General features: G+C 50.2%; 1 protein-coding gene across 1 annotated transcript; it reads right to left on the bottom strand.

Annotated features, from left to right (window-relative positions):
* Positions 1-4549: 4549 nt before the first annotated feature.
* Positions 4550-7054, bottom strand: LOC307049687 (germ cell-less protein-like 1; the record flags this gene model as incomplete). Its single annotated transcript, XM_079699204.1, is given in 5 exon segments — positions 4550-4956; positions 4959-5787; positions 5791-5877; positions 6417-6821; positions 6944-7054. Coding segments are annotated over 5 exon segments (1839 nt in total).
* Positions 7055-22260: the final 15206 nt, after the last annotated feature.

Raw genomic sequence — 22260 nt, 5'->3', positions numbered from 1 at the left:
ACACTGGACACAGCCAAGCGGCAGGGATCAGCGCATCCTGGTGGATGATGCGTGCTAACGTCGGGTCGCAGATTATGTAGGCAAACCGCAGCTGCTGGAACACTGGCACGAAGGCTCTGCCCTGCTCGGTCTCCATGAAAGGGGTGCCCTCCGAATCCCTCCTGGACCTGGCAAACCATGAGTCGGTGTCAGGCAATAGGGCCCTGCGCGGGCCCCTCCATGTCGGCTGCAGCTGCAAGAACATCCACTTTTTCAGCATGGTGTACACGTCCATCTCCACCCCCATCACCAAGAGCTCTAAAGAGGCAATGACCTCTTTCATGAGATCCAGGCTGACTTCTCGCAATAGCTTCTCACTACACTGGGTCATCATGTTGTCCAGCAGCCACCGAAGACACATGGTCCTGACGGTCTGGAGTCTGTAGCTTTCAGCAGAGTAGTCGTAGCTGCACACGGTCTGGGCACGGACAGTCACCTTCATGACCTCCCCGCACTGCCGAATCAGCTCGTCCAGCTGCAGCATGCTGGCTGTGGCCAGGATGGCTACGACTCGACCGGGTGGGATGAAAATGGAGCCTCGGTACAGGGCACCGAAAGCCTCGTGCAGTGCCTCGCGATCAATGTTCTCGTCAGGCATCTGCAACTCGATAGTATCCATGTTTGTCTCCCGCCAAGCGCCCCTAAACATGCTAGCAAAGTACCTTGACTGGCACAAGTAGACCCTATGCACGTTCCACTCCTCTCCCAGAGCGCGGATCCGCACGTCGCTCTGTTCTCCTCTCAGGAAGAGTGCCTCCTAAACGGACCCTGAACGATCTTGAGCACGTTTCCGGCGGGGCTTTTTTGTGAGCGGCCCCCCTGGGCCTCTCTTCCGCTTGCCGCTCCCCTGACGGGCGGCGGGTCTGGCCTCTTCACTCTCCTTCCGTTCCTTTCTCTCTGCCACTACTGCCTCCTCAGCCTCCTCCTCCCCACCAGTGGCACCTGGCTTCCCTGGGGCACGCCCCCACCAGTGCCATGGCATCCGACTGCTTCGTGCTCCCATGGCCTATAACTCAGTGGTGCAGTGGACAAGCTTCCCCTCCAGGCGCCGTTGCTCCGGGCACGAGCTCAGCCCAGAGTGCTGCTGAGTACTATGGCGTTTGCTCTAACGGTCTCGCGAGAGGACGCCACGCTAAGCCACCTGAGATACTTCAGGGGTCCTCACTCTGGGCAGCACCCGTCTTAGTGGAGTTACAGGAAGTTACAGGCCACATGGATGGGGAAAACCACGTATTGGTTTTCCAGGTTCATTACCTCTAGCTCTTGATCCTCTCTCAGGGAAAGCCTCTGGTATCCTGTGTCCTTCCTGAAAACGGCTCTCCCATCCCTGTCCAAGGAGGAAAGGCGCAGGCGGAACGCGAACTTTCTCTGCTCGAGTAGGCTGACCCCGAGGCTGTAGGACTTGTTTGGCACACTGTACCAGAAAATGATGTGCTGGTTGGCGTAGCACACCACCAGGTCCCAGCTGAAGTTGAAGCCTTCCCACGGCCAGCTGCAGTGCTTTTGCTTGTGGAGCTGGACCCCGCACCGCATGCTTTTGCCCTGGGGTTTGGACACATAGACGTCCACGGGCCAGAGCTCTCTGGTCTGCTTAGCCCGGAGGGGGCCAAGAAAACACTCTTTGTACACTGGACACAACCAAGCGGCAGGGATCAGCGCATGCTGGTGGATGACACGTGCTGACGTCGGGTCGCAGGTTATGTACTCAAACCGCAGCTGCTGGAACACTGGCACGAAGGCTCTGCCCTGCTCGGTCTCCACGAAAGGGGTGCCCTCCGAATCCCTCCTGGACCTGGCAAACCATGAGTCGGTGTCAGGCAATAGGGCCCTGCGCGGGCCCCTCCATGTCGGCTGCAGCTGCAAGAACATCCACTTTTTCAGCATGGTGTACACGTCCATCTCCACCCCCATCACCAAGAGCTCTGAAGAGGCAATGACCTCTTTCATGAGATCCAGGCTGACTTCTCGCAATAGCTTCTCACTACACTGGGTCATCATGTTGTCCAGCAGCCACTGAAGACACATGGTCCTGACGGTCTGGAGTCCATAGCTTTCCGCAGAGTTGTCGTACCTGCACACGGTCTGGGCACGGACAGTCACCTTCATGACCTCCCCGCAGTGCCGAATCACCTCGTTCAGCTGCAGCATGCTGGCTGTGGCCAGGATGGCAATGACTCGACCAGGTGGGATGAAAATGGAGCCTCGGTACAGGGCACATAAAGCCTCGTGCAGTGCCTCGCGATCAATGTTCTCGTCAGGCATCTGCAACTCGACAGTATCCATGTTTGTCTCCCGCCAAGCGCCCCTGAACATGCTAGCAAAGTACCTTGACTGGCACAAGTAGACCCTATGCAAGTTCCACTCCTCCCCCAGAGCGCGGATCCGCACGTCGCTCTGTTCTCCTCTCAGGAAGAGTGCCTCCTAAACGGACCCTGAACGATCTTGAGCACGTTTCCGGCGGGGCTTTTTTGTGAGCGGCCCCCCTGGGCCTCTCTTCCGCTTGCGGCTCCCCTGACGGGCGGCGGGTCTGGCCTCTTCACTCTCCTTCCGTTCCTTTCTCTCTGCCACTACTGCCTCCTCAGCCTCCTCCTCCCCACCAGTGGCACCTGGCTTCCCTGGGGCACGCCCCCACCAGTGCCATGGCTTCCGACTGCTTCGTGCTCCCATGGCCTATAACTCAGTGGTGCAGTGGACAAGCTTCCCCTCCAGGCGCCGTTGCTCCGGGCACGAGCTCAGCCCAGAGTGCTGCTGAGTACTATGGCGTTTGCTCTAACGGTCTCGCAAGAGGACGCCACGCTAAGCCACCTGAGATACTTCAGGGGTCCTCACTCTGGGCAGCACCCGTCTTAGTGGAGTTACAGGAAGTTACAGGCCACATGGATGGGGAAAACCACGTATTGGTTTTCCAGGTTCATTACCTCTAGCTCTTGATCCTCTCTCAGGGAAAGCCTCTGGTATCCTGTGTCCTTCCTGAAAACGGCTCTCCCATCCCTGTCCAAGGAGGACAGGCGCAGGCGGAACATGAACTTTCTCTGCTCGAGTAGGCTGACCCCGAGGCTGTAGGACTTGTTTGGCACACTGTACCAGAAAATGATGTGCTGGTTGGCGTAGCACACCACCAGGTCCCAGCTGAAGTTGAAGCCTTCCCACGGCCAGCTGCAGTGCTTTTGCTTGTGGAGCTGGACCCCGCACCGCATGCTTTTGCCCTGGGGTTCGGACACATAGACGTCCACGGGCCAGAGCTCTCTGGTCTGCTTAGCCCGGAGGGGGCCAAGAAAACACTCTTTGTACACTGGACACAACCAAGCGGCAGGGATCAGCGCATCCTGGTGGATGATGCGTGCTGACGTCGGGTGGCAGATTATGTAGGCAAACCGCAGCTGCTGGAACACTGGCACGAAGGCTCTGCCCTGCTCGGTCTCCACGAAAGGGGTGCCCTCCGAATCCCTCCTGGACCTGGCAAACCATGAGTCGGTGTCAGGCAATAGGGCCCTGCGCGGGCCCCTCCATGTCGGCTGCAGCTGCAAGAACATCCACTTTTTCAGCATGGTGTACACGTCCATCTCCACCCCCATCACCAAGAGCTCTGAAGAGGCAATGACCTCTTTCATGAGATCCAGGCTGACTTCTCGCAATAGCTTCTCACTACACTGGGTCATCATGTTGTCCAGCAGCCACCGAAGACACATGGTCCTGACGGTCTGGAGTCTGTAGCTTTCAGCAGAGTAGTCGTAGCTGCACACGGTCTGGGCACGGACAGTCACCTTCATGACCTCCCCGCACTGCCGAATCACCTCGTCCAGCTGCAACATGCTGGCTGTGGCCAGGATGGCTACGACTCGACCAGGTGGGATGAAAATGGAGCCTGGGTACAGGGCACCTAAAGCCTCGTGCAGTGCCTCGCGATCAATGTTCTCGTCAGGCATCTGCAACTCGATAGTATCCATGTTTGTCTCCCGCCAAGCGCCCCTGAACATGCTAGCAAAGTACCTTGACTGGCACAAGTAGACCCTATGCACGTTCCACTCTTCCCCTAGAGCGCGGATCCGCACGTCGCTCTGTTCTCCTCTCAGGAAGAGTGCCTCCTAAACGGACCCTGAACGATCTTGAGCACGTTTCCGGCGGGGCTTTTTTGTGAGCGGCCCCCCTGGGCCTCTCTTCCGCTTGCCGCTCCCCTGACGGGCGGCGGGTCTGGCCTCTTCACTCTCCTTCCGTTCCTTTCTCTCTGCCACTACTGCCTCCTCAGCCTCCTCCTCCCCACCAGTGGCACCTGGCTTCTCTGGGGCACGCCCCCACCAGTGCCATGGCATCCGACTGCTTCGTGCTCCCATGGCCTATAACTCAGTGGTGCAGTGGACAAGCTTCCCCTCCAGGCGCTGTTGCTCCGGGCACGAGCTCAGCCCAGAGTGCTGCTGAGTACTATGGCGTTTGCTCTAACGGTCTCGCGAGAGGACGCCACGCCAAGCCACCTGAGATACTTCAGGGGTCCTCACTCTGGGCAGCACCCGTCTCAGTGGAGGTACAGGAAGTTACAGGCCACATGGATGGGGAAAACCACGTATTGGTTTTCCAGGTTCATTACCTCTAGCTCTTGATCCTCTCTCAGGGAAAGCCTCTGGTATCCTGTGTCCTTCCTGAAAACGGCTCTCCCATCCCTGTCCAAGGAGGACAGGCGCAGGCGGAACGCGAACTTTCTCTGCTCGAGTAGGCTGACCCCGAGGCTGTAGGACTTGTTTGGCGCGCTGTACCAGAAAATGATGTGCTGGTTGGCGTAGCACACCACCAGGTCCCAGCTGAAGCTGAAGCCTTCCCACGGCCAGCTGCAGTGCTTTTGCTTGTGGAGCTGGACCCCGCACCGCATGCTTTTGCCCTGGGGTTCGGACACGTAGACGTCCACGGGCCAGAGCTCTCTGGTAGCTTAGCCCGGAGGGGGCCAAGAAAACACTCTTTGTACACTGGACACAGCCAAGCGGCAGGGATCAGCGCATCCTGGTGGATGATGCGTGCTGACGTCGGGTCGCAGATTATGTAGGCAAACCGCAGCTGCTGGAACACTGGCACGAAGGCTCTGCCCTGCTCGGTCTCCACGAAAGGGGTGCCCTCCGAATCCCTCCTGGACCTGGCAAACCATGAGTCGGTGTCAGGCAATAGGGCCCTGCGCGGGCCCCTCCATGTCGGCTGCAGCTGCAAGAACATCCACTTTTTCAGCATGGTGTACACGTCCATCTCCACCCCCATCACCAAGAGCTCTGAAGAGGCAATGACCTCTTTCATGAGATCCAGGCTGACTTCTCGCAATAGCTTGTCACTACACTGGGTCATCATGTTGTCCAGCAGCCACCGAAGACACATGGTCCTGACGGTCTGGAGTCTGTAGCTTTCAGCAGAGTAGTCGTAGCTGCACACGGTCTGGGCACGGACAGTCACCTTCATGACCTCCCCGCACTGCCGAATCAGCTCGTCCAGCTGCAGCATGCTGGCTGTGGCCAGGATGGCTACGACTCGACCGGGTGGGATGAAAATGGAGCCTCGGTACAGGGCACCGAAAGCCTCGTGCAGTGCCTCGCGATCAATGTTCTCGTCAGGCATCTGCAACTCGATAGTATCCATGTTTGTCTCCCGCCAAGCGCCCCTGAACATGCTAGCAAAGTACCTTGACTGGCACAAGTAGACCCTATGCACGTTCCACTCCTCTCCCAGAGCGCGGATCCGCACGTCGCTCTGTTCTCCTCTCAGGAAGAGTGCCTCCTAAACGGACCCTGAACGATCTTGAGCACGTTTCCGGCGGGGCTTTTTTGTGAGCGGCCCCCCTGGGCCTCTCTTCCGCTTGCCGCTCCCCTGACGGGCGGCGGGTCTGGCCTCTTCACTCTCCTTCCGTTCCTTTCTCTCTGCCACTACTGCCTCCTCAGCCTCCTCCTCCCCACCAGTGGCACCTGGCTTCTCTGGGGCACGCCCCCACCAGTGCCATGGCATCCGACTGCTTCGTGCTCCCATGGCCTATAACTCAGTGGTGCAGTGGACAAGCTTCCCCTCCAGGCGCCGTTGCTCCGGGCACGAGCTCAGCCCAGAGTGCTGCTGAGTACTATGGCGTTTGCTCTAACGGTCTCGCGAGAGGACGCCACGCCAAGCCACCTGAGATACTTCAGGGGTCCTCACTCTGGGCAGCACCCGTCTCAGTGGAGGTACAGGAAGTTACAGGCCACATGGATGGGGAAAACCACGTATTGGTTTTCCAGGTTCATTACCTCTAGCTCTTGATCCTCTCTCAGGGAAAGCCTCTGGTATCCTGTGTCCTTCCTGAAAACGGCTCTCCCATCCCTGTCCAAGGAGGACAGGCGCAGGCGGAACGCGAACTTTCTCTGCTCGAGTAGGCTGACCCCAAGGCTGTAGGACTTGTTTGGCGCGCTGTACCAGAAAATGATGTGCTGGTTGGCGTAGCACACCACCAGGTCCCAGCTGAAGCTGAAGCCTTCCCACGGCCAGCTGCACTGCTTTTGCTTGTGGAGCTGGACCCCGCACCGCATGCTTTTTCCCTGGGGTTCGGACACGTAGACGTCCACGGGCCACAGCTCTCTGGTCTGCTTAGCCCGGAGGGGGCCAAGAAAACACTCTTTGTACACTGGACACAACCAAGCGGCAGGGATCAGCGCATCCTGGTGGATGACGCGTGCTGATGTCGGGTCGCAGATTATGTAGGCAAACCGCAGCTGCTGGACACTGGCACGAAGGCTCTGCCCTGCTCGGTCTCCACGAAACGGGTGCTCTCCGAATCGCTCCTGGACCTGGCAAACCATGAGTCGGTGTCAGGCAATAGGGCCCTGCGCGGGCCCCTCCATGTCGGCTGCAGCTGCAAGAACATCCACTTTTTCAGCATGGTGTACACGTCCATCTCCACCCCCATCACCAAGAGCTCTGAAGAGGCAATGACCTCTTTCATGAGATCCAGGCTGACTTCTCGCAATAGCTTGTCACTACACTGGGTCATCATGTTGTCCAGCAGCCACCGAAGACACATGGTCCTGACGGTCTGGAGTCTGTAGCTTTCAGCAGACTAGTCGTAGCTGCACACGGTCTGGGCACGGACAGTCACCTTCATGACCTCCCCGCACTGCCGAATCACCTCGTCCAGCTGCAGCATGCTGGCTGTGGCCAGGATGGCTACAACTCGACCGGGTGGGATGAAAATGGAGCCTCGGTACAGGGCACCGAAAGCCTCGTGCAGTGCCTCGCGATCAATGTTCTCGTCAGGCATCTGCAACTCGATAGTATCCATGTTTGTCTCCCGCCAAGCGCCCCTGAACATGCTAGCAAAGTACCTTGACTGGCACAAGTAGACCCTATGCACGTTCCACTCCTCTCCCAGAGCGCGGATCCGCACGTCGCTCTGTTCTCCTCTCAGGAAGAGTGCCTCCTAAACGGACCCTGAACGATCTTGAGCACGTTTCCGGCGGGGCTTTTTTGTGAGCGGCCCCCCTGGGCCTCTCTTCCGCTTGCCGCTCCCCTGACGGGCGGCGGGTCTGGCCTCTTCACTCTCCTTCCGTTCCTTTCTCTCTGCCACTACTGCCTCCTCAGCCTCCTCCTCCCCACCAGTGGCACCTGGCTTCTCTGGGGCATGCCCCCACCAGTGCCATGGCATCCGACTGCTTCGTGCTCCCATGGCCTATAACTCAGTGGTGCAGTGGACAAGCTTCCCCTCCAGGCGCCGTTGCTCCGGGCACGAGCTCAGCCCAGAGTGCTGCTGAGTACTATGGCGTTTGCTCTAACGGTCTCGCGAGAGGACGCCACGCTAAGCCACCCGAGATAGGGTCTTTGTGGATATAATCAATTAAGATGAGGTCAACCTGGATTAGGTGAGTGTCCTCGTAAGAAGAGGGAAATTTGCACACAGAGACCTGGAAACAGGGAAGAAAGCATGTGAAGGCAGAGACTGGAGCGTTGTGCCTACATGTCCAGAAACACCCAGGATTGCAGGCAACACCAACGAAGTGAAGAAGAAGGCAGAGAATAGATTCTCCCCGGAGCCGTCACAAGGAACCAACCCTGTCGGCATCTTGATTTGGGGCTTCTGGCCTCCTGAACTGGGACGAAGTATACTTCTCTTGTTTGGAATCACCCATTTGTTATGGCAGCCACAGGAAACAACTCCATGGGGACAGTGAGAGGAGGGGACCTGCCTCAGATCTTGGAGCTTTTTTGTCACAGTGCCCATCTTAGATGGCTTCTCTGATGCCCGGGTCCCTAATCCAGCTTAAAGGTAAGCACTTGTTCACCTCTTAGGCTGCATTTTACTAAGCTTTGTACCAAAGGAATGAGCAGGAGAGAGTGAGTTATTGAGGTTGGTGCCCAGTTTTCTAGAAAGAAACACCATTCTTCCCTATCAAATCACTGTGCTCTTCTTATGTACCTAATGAATTTCTGTCACATACTAAGGATATTCCCCCAAATGTAAACTCTCCTGTGCCTCCTGAGCCCAAACACAGGTTGGTGCCTTCTACTTGTCTTCATCTGCCCAGTCCCTGTTCAGCTAGAGTTACTAAAAGAATACTAAGGAGAAAATAATTGTGCATTTCTGTTTCTTAAAGAAATGAATGAATAAATAAGGTGAAATCCTGTCATACATTCATCTCCCTATAGATCTGTTATCTGACGTCTTGGTCCATAATTCAAAATCTCTTTAATGAGGGAATTTTTTCAGCTACAGGATTATATTTAGTATTTCAAGGACTTCTCTGAATAGTAATATTTAGGATAAGCTCCGTTGATCAAATTTCCCTGCGATTTTTCAGAAGATTCACAACACCTCCCCCAGCGGACACCAATATAAAGAGTAAAACCCAAGCCATGTTTCTGAATTCCCAAACCCTGATCCTGGGCCCTTTACATCATCCTGTGGGAACGTAGGTGGCAGGGGCATCAGGAAAGAGAGGCAGAGCCCTGGAGGAGAAGAGGGTGAGATTCATAGTCAGAGATCTGTACACTCGGATCCTGGTTTTGCTGTGTATCACGTGGGACTCTGGTAATTGAATTAAGCTCTCTCATTTTTCCCCTTTGCACCTTGCAAAGTGAGTGTTGGTTCAGTGAAACAATACACCGTTTTGGGTAGTTCTGAGCGGGAAAGAAACCTACTGAACCGGAAGAGAGAAATACATTTAGTTCGAATGGGTTCAGTTAGTCAAAAAGGTGGAAAATCACGTGACGCGTAACATGTCTGTTTGGAAACACTTTGTGTGCGATGGCAGCAGGAAGATCAAGTGCTGAGTTGGGGGTGAGGTGATGTCATGGTCAGTAAGATGTAAGGGAACTTAGGCAAGAAAGGAAGACGAGGAGGCTCAAATCCCTGTGGCCTCCAGGGGATGTCAACCAAGGTACTCAAGGGTCTGCTTTAGGCCAGGTGTGTGGGTAACCACCCTGGTGTGGGGTCCATCCTCATGCGAAGAAGTAAACAGTGACAGAGACAGAGAGGAACACACGGTCTTAGGAGATCCCCCTTGGAAGGGGCATTGGAGCCGAGCTTGAGTGGCATTTGATAGAAGATGAAAAAGGACATTGTTTGGGGAAGGGAGATCCTTGAGAGACAGACTGGTACACACATGCACTCAGAGTGAGAGAGCGTTGGACTGCGTGTCTGAGAGCATCGTGAACTTGCCTGTTCATTCTCCTGTGGGATGGTTTCAAACTGGAAAAAAAGAAAGAATAGCTACACGCTCCTAACCTTGCGTTGCCTCCTGTGCCCTGCTTATCTTGTCCCTGCAGTGGGTCTTGGGCTGGGGCAGGCAGAGTTCTTGGTGTTCATGGCTTATGAGCTTGTGTGGTTGCTGTGGTTTGGCGCAGTTGCAGTGTTTTGCTGGCTCAACTACTCTCATGCCCCTTGCAGTAACCAAGAAAGCTTGAGCCCATCCAAAGGAGGCAGAAGAGGGGAAAAGGCAGTCAACACATATAAAGTATCTTTCTTATAATAGGCACTCAATAAATGTCAACTTTATCCACTCCAAGGGTTTCACCAAAAAAAAGGTAAAAATTGCTCATCATGAGTACGCACAGAAATTTTAGATCCTCAGCACCAAGTACGTAAAAATTAGAGTTGCATGTTTTGTTTGTTTGTTTGTTTTGTTTTTTCAATACATTTTTATTGGAGTATAATTGCTTCACAGTGCTGTGCTAGTTTCCGTTGTACAACAAAGTGAATCAGCCCTATGCATACATATATCCCCATATCTCTTCCCTCTTGCATCTCCCTCCCTCCCACCCTCCCTATCCCACCCCTCTAGGTGGTTACAAAGCACCGAGCTGATCTCCCTGCGCTATGTGGCTGCTTCCCTCTAGCTATCTATTTTACATTTGGTAGTGTGTATATGTCCATGCTACTCTCACTTTACCCCAGCTTCCCCTTCACCCGCCCTGTGTCCTCAAGTCCATTCTTTATGTCTGCATCTTTTTTTGGGGGGCGGTTAATTTCTGCTTTATAAAAAAGTGAATCACTTATACATATACATATATCCCCATATCTCTTCCCTCTTGCATCGCCCTCCCTCCCACCCTCCCTATCCCACCCCTCTCGGCGGTCACAAAGCACCGAGCTGATCTCCCTGTGCTATGCGGCTGCTTCCCACTAGCTATGTACTTTACGTTTTCTAGTGTATATATGTCCAGAGTTGCATGTTTTCTAAACAGTGGTTAAAACAACTCTGGGATGTACTGCCCTGATATTTTAAATAACATAAGATGTGGACCTAACTATTACAGTCAGAAAGTGGAAAGGAACTTGGGCGAAGATGCAGGAGGCCCAGACCCTGGTTCTGACTGAAGGCACCCTGACTTGGTGTCCCCAAAGGATGCCAGGTCCTCCCCCTCCTGCCTACCGATCAGCCATGAGGACGAAATCCCTGTTCGTCCGTTGTCCTGAGTTTGGCAGATCATCGTACAAGCTGCTCTGTCCTTTATTGAGGGACCTGATGGACAGAAAGCAAAAGTCCTTGATAAGTAAAACAGAAACAAAAATATTATGCTTTCTTAAATTAGAAAAAAAACCCAAACATTTAAAATATTCCTATTTTTCTTCCCTAAACTTGCCAAGAATTAAAAACAGATTTATAAAGGCTACTAGACAAAAAAAAAAAAAAAAAATCATTAGAAGAGTATCAAAGGATACAGGGAGTCCAGAAATAAACATATGAATTTAATACGAGAATTTCATCTCAGTGGAGGAAGAAAGGAATATTTAATGAATAAGATGGATAATTGGCAAAACATCTTTAAAAAGTTCCCAGTGTTCTTCCTTATATCAAAATAAATTCCAGATGGTTAAAAAATGGACATATAAGAGATAGAATCACAAGATGACTACTGTGATAGTATCAATAAAAATAAAACAACACTAGCTCATCCCTACATTGGGTACAGTGTCTGGTGTATTTGAGGCATCCAATAAACATTTGTAGAATCGATATGCAATGTGCCAGGTTCTCCATAAAGTGTTCTGTATGTCTTATCTCAGTTAATCCTTCTGTCAGGACTACGAGATAGGGAATAATAGTTTCCATATTTTGCTGTTGAGAAACAGAGCCACAAAGAGGTTAGATAAGTCCCCAAAGGCCATCCAGGTAATCAGTGTGAAAATGATGTTTAAACACCGAAATTCTGACTCCAGAGTCCTTGCTTGCTTTTTTCTCCATGTGTGTGTGTGTGTGTGTGTCTGTATGTTCGTGCACATGTGTGTTTTTCTGATAGATAACATTTTTAAACGTTTTATTTTGGGAAAAGCTTACATGAATACAGAAGTAGAAAGAATAGTACAGAGAGTCTCCAAGGACGTACCACCCACTCGAAAGAGTCGTCATAAACAATCCCACTTCATTTGTAGCCCCACCCATTTCTGTTCTCCTTGGGTGACTTTGAAACAGATCCCAGACTGCACATCACTTCAGGTGAAAGTATTTCTGCCTCTGGTTGTAAAAGACAGAAACATTTTTCTTCAAACATAACCACAGTTCCATCATCACTCTAAAAAAATAATTTCTTCAGAGCAAATATTCAATGCGTTTTCAAACTTCCCTGTTTGTCCCACTTTTGGGGAGGGGTCCATTTATTGAGGTTGTTTGACCGTGCTCTCAAGTCTCTTCTAACCCACTAGTTCCCCACCTTCAACTCTTTTTTCTCCATCCTTGCAATTTCTCTGATGAAGAGTCAGGGTCTCTGGTCCTGCAGTTTCCCACAGTCTGGATTCGGCCAGCTACATCCCCTGGTGTCATTGAACATGTCCCTCCATCCACTGTGTTTCCTGCAAACTGGCATTTCAGTTCAGTTGAGTCTGTATGGCTTAGTCTGTACTGATGAGTGAATATTTTTTAAATGTGTGGGGTGGAGAGAAAAGCCTTCCAAGAATGCCTCAAGAAAAGAAAGAAAAACATAACCTAAAAGCTGTTTAGAAAATGGTTATATTTTTCTGTGTAAATATTTAGAATTTCCTTCCTTTATGACAGCCTTCCGTTCTCTGTCCCAAGAGATCATAAGACATTCAATAAATGGTGGGAAATATCTGCAATGTTCACAAGGGTTAATATACATAATATACCTAATATACAAATTATTAAGAATAAAATAAACAGCCTGTGGCAGCCATAAGACTGTGTACTCGGCTCTCCTGCTGGTGGGAGGAGTGGTGTAACTGATAGACAGCCCTGGCTGTGCTCTGAATTCACCACTTCATCTGTCCCCAGGCCGCACTTCCTAGGGCTTCTTGCCTACCCATGAGTTTAGCTGGCAGAGGTGCTAGTGCAGCCCCTTCCAGTATGAAGGAAACTCCTCTGAGGGCGACTTTGTCTTGACGACCCCACCGGCCTGGCTGAAACTTTCTAAACACTTTCTTGAATCTTAGACTCTGCCTCCCAGCCCTGCTTTCTTCTTCTGTCCTTCATGGAGTCAGCCCGGAGTGGGCATCTGACGGCTCCTCCGCATTCCCCCCACAAGAACTCTTTTGAATGTCTAATCCCATCTTGACATCTGCTTCTTGGAGGACCCAAACTGACACACACCCCACGTTTCCACTATCAGATGGGAACAATGAAAATAAGAGAGAATTGGTACAGAGGGTGTGTTGAAGTTGGCACGCCCCTCTACTACCCTGGGGTTGGAGAGGTAAACAGAAGAAACTTTTGCGAAGGACAGTTTAGCCAAATGTCTCAACATTGTAAACGTTTAACCTCTTTAACCCAAAGATTCTGTGTATGAGAATTTAGTTTTAAAAGTTAAAGGAGAAAATATATATCCAACTCAATAAGATGAGAAAAAGCATTCTATAACGTTCTATTGCTATTTATGATTTTTTAAAAACCCTTGGCAAACGAGAAATAGAAAAGGATTTCCTTAGGACTTCTCTGGCAGTCCTGTGGTTAAGACTCCAAGTTTCCAATGCAAGGGGCACGGGTTCAATCCCTGGCCGGGGAACTAAGATCCCACATGCCATGCAGCCAATAAGTTAAAAAAAAATTATTAAAAAAAAAATGAGGGGCTTCCCTGGTGGCGCAGTGGTTGGGAGTCCACCTGCTGATGCATGCACCGGTCCGGGAGGATCCGACATGCCGTGGAGCGGCTGGCCTGTGGGCCTTGGCCGCTGGGCCTGTGCGTCTGGAGCCTGTGCTCCGCAACGCGAGAGGCTGGAACAGTGAAAGGCCTGCGTACCGTAAAAAAAAAAAAAAAAGAAAAAGAAAAATATTTTCTTAGCATGAAGGAGAGGTTTCTTTTTTAAAAAGTGCCTGGGGACAAGGATTGTATTTGTCACCTGCATGAACCTGGCCCTAGCCCATATGCTACCTGGCACATGGTCAGTATCTGAAAAATATATATTGAATGAATGAATGGATGGATGAATGAAAGAATGAAAGAATGAATGAATAAATAAATAAATAAATACTGAATGGACGAAGTACCCCCAACTCTGTTTTCAACCCCATCTTCCTATTCTCCTTCCCACACCACGTACTTCAGGCAAACAGAGTGACTTTTGGTCGCTGCTGCTGACATATGGTTGCACTTGATGGAACATCTGCCAGCTGAGCTGGGAGTTTGACTCACATCCTTTGTGATTATTACCACAACCCAGAAGGGAGAGGAGAATTCCCCATTTTACAGATGAGAAAAATGAGGCTCACAGAGGCCAATAACTTGCCTGTGGATGTGCAGTCAGTGAGAATCAGCATTTGGATTTAAACCCACATGTCTGTCTTGAAGGCCTGTATTCCTTCGTCCTTCTCACACACAGCCTTTCTGTGGCAGCACTAGGATGTCTGAAGACCCTGTACTTAAACCTAAAGTCCCTGACACCTGGCCACTTGTTCTGAAAAATGACAGTGTCCAGCCCACTTCTCCCTGGACCTAAACGTGCATTATACTTCCATGTGCTTAGTGTCTGCTGGGAATTCCATTGGCCACATCACGTCTGCCCTGTGCGAGATGCTCCAGCCACCCTTGCAATTCTAACCAGTGTGAGCACCACCCATTGGAGCTGGGGGACAAGGATGTGGGGACATTATGTGACAGTGAGCATGTGTGACTTCAGCAGACTCATCCAAGGACATAGCCTCGGGGCCTCTTTTCCCCACAGCCACCTGGAAATACTTTAATTGGGGCCCAAGCCACAGACGACATCTTCTTTACAGGCCCACAAATAAGATGCCAGGTCCTCGGAGAACAGGCTGCCCAGAGCACGGTTTGTCCTCTGCTGAGGTTGATTTCAGCCATTAAACTTCAGTCACTATAATAGTCCTGATACTATCTTTGGGAGAAATAAAATCTAATTTGCAGAATTGTAGAAGTTAGAGAGCACTTCTGGATTTCTTAATCATATCCTAACCCAATCCCCCCCCCCTTTTTTTTTTTTTCGGTACGCGGGCCTCTCACTGTTGTGGCCTCTCCCGTTGTGGAGCACAGGCTCTGGACACGCAGGCTCAGCGGCCATGGCTCACGGGCCCAGCCGCTCCATGGCATGTGGGATCTTCCCGGACCGGGGCACAAACCCCTGTCCCCTGCATCGGCAGGCACACTCTCAACCACTGTGCCACCAGGGAAGCCCTTGGACCATTTTGATGACTACTCTTACCAGCCAAGGGCCTGGGCCAGGCAAGTGGCTCCCTTGCACTAGGTGCAAAAGATGAAGGGGTGCTATAAAAAAGTCTTAATCAAGATAAATATCATTTTAATACAATATTTTTAAAAATCCAAAATAATGCAAAACCCCAAAATGAACAAAATATTAAAAACTTTAAATGAAGACAGGATCTCACCCTGCCTCACACGACCAGCCCCACTCACCTCACCCTTATTCCACTCCTGCATTGGCCTCAGCAGCACCTTGGCCTCCTCCCTGCCCCAGATGCCCCATATGCAATCAGTTGCAATACCCATCAGTTCTGCCTTTGTCATCACTCTGACATGTGTCGTGTGTCCGTCCTGTGTCCTTGGATCCCAGGAAGACTGCAGCAGGCTCCCAGCTGGCCCCTCAATTGCACTCCCGCCCCTACCTGAATTCTCTTTTAATGTGACTGCCACCCCTCACTATAAAAGCTTTCACCAGCCACCACCATGTGCCTGGCCAGGGGTAGATTTCGTACATAAGCACTTGATTATAATGTGACTTCCACTGGGCAGGGACTTGGCTATCTTAGTCACCATAGGTCTTTCATTTTTAGAACATCTCTGGAACAAAGCAGGTGCTCAACTGATGTTTGTAAAATGAATGAATAAAAAAGTAAAGTCCTTAGCACAGTGCTCTGATTGATAATGTTGTTTCCCACAGGGGTACGGCTTAGAATTTCTGCAACTCCCACGCAGGTACACTGGAATTGAACAATTAAAGAAACCAATGGCAGATGGTAAGAGGCAGATTTCTAACTGTTGGAGACAGAAGTTAGAGGTAAACAAGGGGAGAAATCTTAGAATGATCCATGTGGAATGGATTAGAGTTGGAGCCATCAGAATGAACTCATATTTATAGATATGTATATATACACAAGTTAGTATACACACGTCTATTTCCTTTATCTGTCAGCTAAGAGGATCTTGAAGCAGCAGATATTCCATCAGCACACAGTAGCCAGATCTTGGTTTCTCATACCGTTCTCCAGTAAAAGTAACCAGGGCTCCTTGGAGAAATGGCTGATGCTAGGCCTAGGGCTGGACATATGTAAGATGAGCCTGGAGCATCTTATAGTGACAGAAAGTAAGGATGTGCTCACAAAGCTCATGACGATGGGGGTATGCCAAAGGGACACAGGAGCCAAGCGAAAGAGGCAAAGCTGGAACAATCTGAACAACAAAATAAATACTGAGTGTTGGATTATAACCCAAAGTATAAAATCAATATCCATGGGTCCATACTGATATAAATACATCACTGAATAAATAAATGGGAGAGAATAGTCAAGTCTTCCATGCAGAAAAATGCAAATAGTCTATGTAGATCCTCCACCTCTAAAGGCAGGCTGTGCATAGTAACTTCCTTCCAAAGATGACAGTATGGAAGTGCTGGGGGGAAGGAGAGTAACTTTACAGGGGAGAAACCTGACAAGCATGACCTCAGCCTGGTGATCAAGGTCAACATCAACAGTGATATCATATTGATAGCATGAAACACTTATAAATGTGATGAGAATGGCAGTTTATCACTGTGGTAGTCTTTCCCCATACTAATAATCCCAGTTAACTATGAGAAAAACATGAGAAAAACACAAAATTTGGGATATTCTATGGAATACCTAGCCAGTACTCCTCAAACGAACAAGGTCATCAAAAACAAGGAAAGTGGACTTCCCTGGAGGCACAGTGGTTAAGAATCCACCCGTCAATGCAGGGGACATGTGTTCGAGCCCTTGTCCAGGAAGATCCCACATGCCACAGAGCAACTAAGCCCGTGCACCACAACTGCTGAGCCTGAGCTCTAGAGCCCACAAGCCACAACTACTGAAACCCGTGTCCCTAGACACCGTGCTCCACAGCAAGAAAAGCCATCATAGTGAGAAGCCCGCGCACTGTAACAAAGAGTAGCTCCCACTCACCGCAACTAGAGAAAGCCGGCACACAGCAAAAAACACGAAATGCAGCCAAAAATAAAAATTAATTAATTAATTAATTTTTAAAAATACAAGGAAAGTCTGGGGATCTGTCACAGACCAGAGAAACTTAAGGAGACATGATGACAAAATGTAATGCAGTGTCCTGGATGGGCTCAGGACATTAGGTAAAAACTAAGGAGATGAAGGACAGTCAGTACCTGGCTTATGATAGCGCCACCTATGATTTTTTGACTTTACACTGGTGTGAAAGCAGTATGCCTTCAGTAGAAGCCATACTTCAAATTTTGAACTTTGATTTTTTTTCCAGGCTTGTGATACGCAGTGCAATCCTCTCTCATGATGCTGGGTAGCGGCAGTGAACACAGTTCCCAGTCAGCCACGTGATCATGAGGGTAAGCGACTGATACACTGACAACCATTCTGTACCCAAACATTCTGTTTTTCACTTCCAGTGCAGTATTTGATAAATTACATGAGATAGTCAACACTTTATTATAAACTAGGCTTTGTGTTAGATGATTCTCCCCAACTGTAGGCTAATGTGAGTGTTCTGGGCATGTTAAGGTAGGCTGGGCTAAACTATGGTGTTCAGTAGATTAGTGTATGAAATGCATCTTTGACCTGTGATAGTTCCAACTTATGATATTTTCAATTTACATCATTTTATCAGGACTAACGCTATTGTAAGTTGAGGAAGATCTGTATAGGCTTGAGTTTATATTAAGGTATCAAGATTGGTTATTTGTGACCAACATATCATAGTTATGTAAGATGCTAATAAAAAGGGAAGCTGGGCAAGGGGTATATAGAAACTCTCTGTATTATTGTAACTTTATGGTAAGTCTAAAACTATTCTAAAATAAAAATGCTATTCTGAAAAGGTAGGAACTTATTAACAACAATAGTACAGTTTTGCACATGCTACATTGTCAAGAAGTACATAAATACTACAATAAGTATGTCATTTTACTTTGAAAAACATTTCTCTGCATTATGGTTGCTTATAGGTAATGTTGGTGACAGTTGAGACGGACATATAAACAGCTCATTTAAGACAATTTAGTAATTGACTGTGATAAGGGAAGGGCCTTCATCCCTCAACTATTGCTGTTAAAACATGATTCTGACACTTGTTAAATGATAGGGAAGATTTTATTCACAATATTGCCATGGCGGAGAGAGATCAGGCTCAACTCCAGACACAGCAAGACAAGGGGGGATTTTACAGCCAATGAGCGGAGTGAGGGGAGTCAGTGGATGGGAAAATACCAAAAGGAAACATCAAGGGTAGGGGGATTCTTACTAAACTACTAAACCAACTTAGTGAGATTCTTGCTGAAAACAGGCCAGAGTGATTAATTATCAAGGATGGGAGATTCTCTCTAAACTGACTTAGCAGGATTCCTGCTAAATCTAGACTTGGCAAGGACAGACCCAAGAGACCCAGGTCGAGGCTATGTCCAGAAGAGGAGTCAGAGCAGCCCAGCTAATGTTTGGTCAAGGAGAGGGTCTCTGTCATTGCCTAGCTTGGCCTCAGGCAGGGTAGGCTGTCCCAGGTAAAGTTTGCTTGGTTACAATAAGAAGCAGTCAACCAGCCCCAATGACGGGCCACTGAATGTACTCAGCGCCTTCCATATTTATCGGACAGAGCTGCAGGCAGCACAGCGGGTCCTCTGGCTTCCTCCAGCTCCTTCTCCCTGGGTCCTCATGGTCCCCCAGCTTGGCTTCTCTCTCAGCCCGTCTCTCCTCTCCTCTCTTCTCCACAGACCATCTTCTGTCACTCATGATCTCTGCCCAGCTGGGCAAAAGGCCAACCCCAACTGGCCAAGATGTCAACACAACTAGACCCCCCATACCTTCTTGGTGGATGGCCACCACATTGGATCTCTGTGACATAGTTCCTCTTAGGAGGGTCTAATTGGCTCAGCCCAGACCACCAATGAGCCATCCTTTTTGGTTTTTTTTTTTAATTATTTTTATTGGAGTATAGTTGATGAGCCATCCTTGAGTCATTTCCATGATTGGTCCAATCAGCTGTTGTGGGGTCAGGGTCACGTGACTTCATTTTTGCAAACGAAATGAGCAAAGCCAGTTAGGTCAGAAGGGAAAGTTGGGAATGGGAGGTAAACTGATTGGCCTTCTGATAGACAGCCCCTTGACCTATGTTCCCTTCAGGAACATTCCTGTGAATGCTGGGAAGAAAGACTGGAGTGTTCTTGGGGTTGACTTTTGCTTCTCTGAGTCAGGAGTCTATGGCTGCATTTCTTCTGTCTATTACTTTCTTGTGCTGAAATGCCAAGATGTCAGGGTAGGAGTGAGGATTATGATTCTGATCCTTGGGCAGCCTCTCGTGTAATGCTACATGCTAGGAGCCTGAAGACCTCCTGCTGTCCCTGCTCTGACATCCCAGCTGTGTGGACCCTGGCCTGGTCACTTACTCACCTGACTGAACTGTATTCCAATAGGCTGAATTGAGTTAGGACAGCTTTTGGAGACACCAGTTGATCCAGTCCACAGTCAATCAACGGTCAATGAACATTTACCCCCTGCCTGCTGTGTGATAAGGAAGGCTCTCTCCCCCAGCACTTGGCTATCAGGTACAGAGAGTAAAAGGAGGGGCTGGCACTACCTGATCTCTTAGGCTCCTCCCATGACTCACATGAACTGTTTTACAGCTATCAAGGCCCAAGATTAGGGCTACTGTGAAAAAGAGAGCTAGAGAACAATAGAGTGTGTTCAAGAGAACGTACATGACAAGGCTGCCTTCAAGGAGGAAAATGGAAAAGCCAAGATTGTGGTTGTCACTAGACAGGGACAGGAGCCAGTCTGTGAGGGTTGGAGGCATAAATCTCTCCCACTTAGAAGCTCCTGCCAGAGTTCTCTCTAGCGGGCAAAGACTGAAGGGCTGGAGAGAGAGGTTTTGGGAAAAGAGTTGACAGAGCCCCATCTCCAGATGGACCTGTGCTCTCTTGGCTGGAGCCAGACACACCAAGTTCAAGGCTGGCTCTATAACCCAAGGCAGGTTGCTTAGACTGTTCTAAGTCTTAGCTTCCTTAGCTGCAAAATGGGAGATAAAATACCTTTCTCCCAGGGCCACTGTGAAAAGCATATGATAGTAGACAGTCCCTGATACATAGCAGCTATTTATTAAATGTGAGCTTCATCTCTTTGAAGCTGGGAGGCCCATTAATTCAGAGAATCTCAGACCTGATGTAACATAGGGCCCATCCATTCAATCGTTCAGGTAAAGAAACTAAGGCTCAGAAGGTGAAGGCACTTGCTTGAGCCTGGGACATGGCTTTGTTACCGACTGCATGATTGGGTTCCCTCAATCACAAGTCCTATAGGACAGGCTCATGGGATGCGTGCACCTGCGGGTGAAAACTAGCACTTCAAAGTGGCTCAAGTCCACAGAATCAGTGACCTACTCCCTAACCGAAAGCTAGTAGACACAGCAGAAATGCCAGCTGTAGTTTGAAGTTTGGGGTTCACAGGAAAGAGCATGAACTTCCAGAAGCCCACGGTGAACACTGATGCTTGTGAGGATAAACCAGAGCCGTGGTGGCTCATACAGGACCTGAACGCGGCCCTAGAAGACCCGCCTGGGTAACGGGGGACCGGGAGAACACCTAGTTCTGAGGCTGCCTTCACAGGGAAAACGTTCAATCACTGAGTGGCACCCTCTTGTATCTGCCTCCTCAGCATCCATTCCCTCCTTTTTTGGTGTCGGCCCCCCAAAATATCCTCTGGAAACCACCCCTCCTCATTTTTAATCCGTGATTTATCTTTTCGGATCTGCATCCATCCACCATCCTCCACTTCAAAGGTGGGCCAAGCACCATGCCTGGCCAGCCAATCAGAGCAGTGCATGCTGCCCTGCCCACAGTGACTGGTTCAGGGATGAGCACGTGACCGGGGCCAGACCAATCAGAGCCAATGAAACTTAACAGGTGTGCGCGCTACTGGGGAAAAAACCCTCTCTCTTTGCCCGAGTTAAAACATGGGGTGTAAGCCTGGAGTTACCACCACCAGGGGGAAGCTGGCCTGACAAGAGAACCCACACTGGAATGCAGTGAGAGGGTCCATGTAGATAGAGCCCTCCCCCCACTTGGCTTGAGTAACCAAAGTTTCGGAGAGAAACACCCCGATATCCCAGCTCTTGGTGGATCTGGGCGTGGAACGGGAATCTGTCTTTGGGGAGGACTCCAACTTTGTTGCAGAAGCTACCATACTGAACAGTGCATTTGGCCATGCAGAGATAAGGACAGGTTTTACCCAGTGTTCTTGGAGTAGCCCTGAACAATCCATAGCAGCCACTTCACTCTAAGATGTTACGTGTTCTGTGTACAGACGTTGAAGACTGTTATTACTGTGGTCAGGGGGATCGTGCGCTGGGAGATGCAATGCCCAGAACCCCATTCACGGAAGGACTTGTTGCCCAAATGCTGGGTGTGCTGCCTGCAGACAGCCTGCCCCCAGCAACCCCCCAGTGATGCCTCAGCTGCAGCGAGCACCTAGCTCAGGGGCGTGGGTGCTCAGTGGGCCTGCATCACATCTCTCCTTCTTCCTCTGCCCACTCCTGCTTCCTCTCCCTCCCTCCCATGGGAGATGATCCCAGGGATGCTCTTTAATCAACACCCCGCACGCTAAACTTCTCTGAGATGGCTGCCCAAAGGCTCTGTCTGCTTTGTTCCCGCCCGTCTCTGATTAAGACTGTGAGCTGAGCCCAAGCCCATTTGCGAAATGCAGATGATGCCGGTGAATGATGAGAGCGCCAGCCCAGCCTTAATACACATTTTCTTATTTGGTGAATGTTCCCTCTCCAGGGAGCCAGCGGGGCCATTAGAGCTTTCATTACAACATCTACAAGATGAAGGGCCCCTGCCAGGAGCCTACATCTGAGCGGGAGGGAATGAGCCCAGAGCAGAGAAAGCAGGCTCAGAACTGGGGCACGGTAGGAAGAGTGGAGGGACCCAGGAGGGGAACAGAGTGTCAGGGCAGAGTCTGTGGGTCTGACTTCATCTCTGGCGAGAGAGGGAGGGAGGGATTGCTGAGCACCTGTTTGTGGGAGGCACGGGGCAAGGGCCCACCCCACATAGCACCTCTTCTATTTTTGTCTTCGCAGCTACACAGGGAGGCCCATATAGCCGTCTTC

This window comes from Hyperoodon ampullatus (assembly GCF_949752795.1).
Source record: "Hyperoodon ampullatus genome assembly, chromosome: 3".
Lineage (NCBI taxonomy): Eukaryota > Metazoa > Chordata > Mammalia > Artiodactyla > Ziphiidae > Hyperoodon > Hyperoodon ampullatus.
The sequence above is the reverse complement of the archived record's forward strand: the minus strand, read 5'-3'. Positions and strand labels throughout refer to the sequence as shown.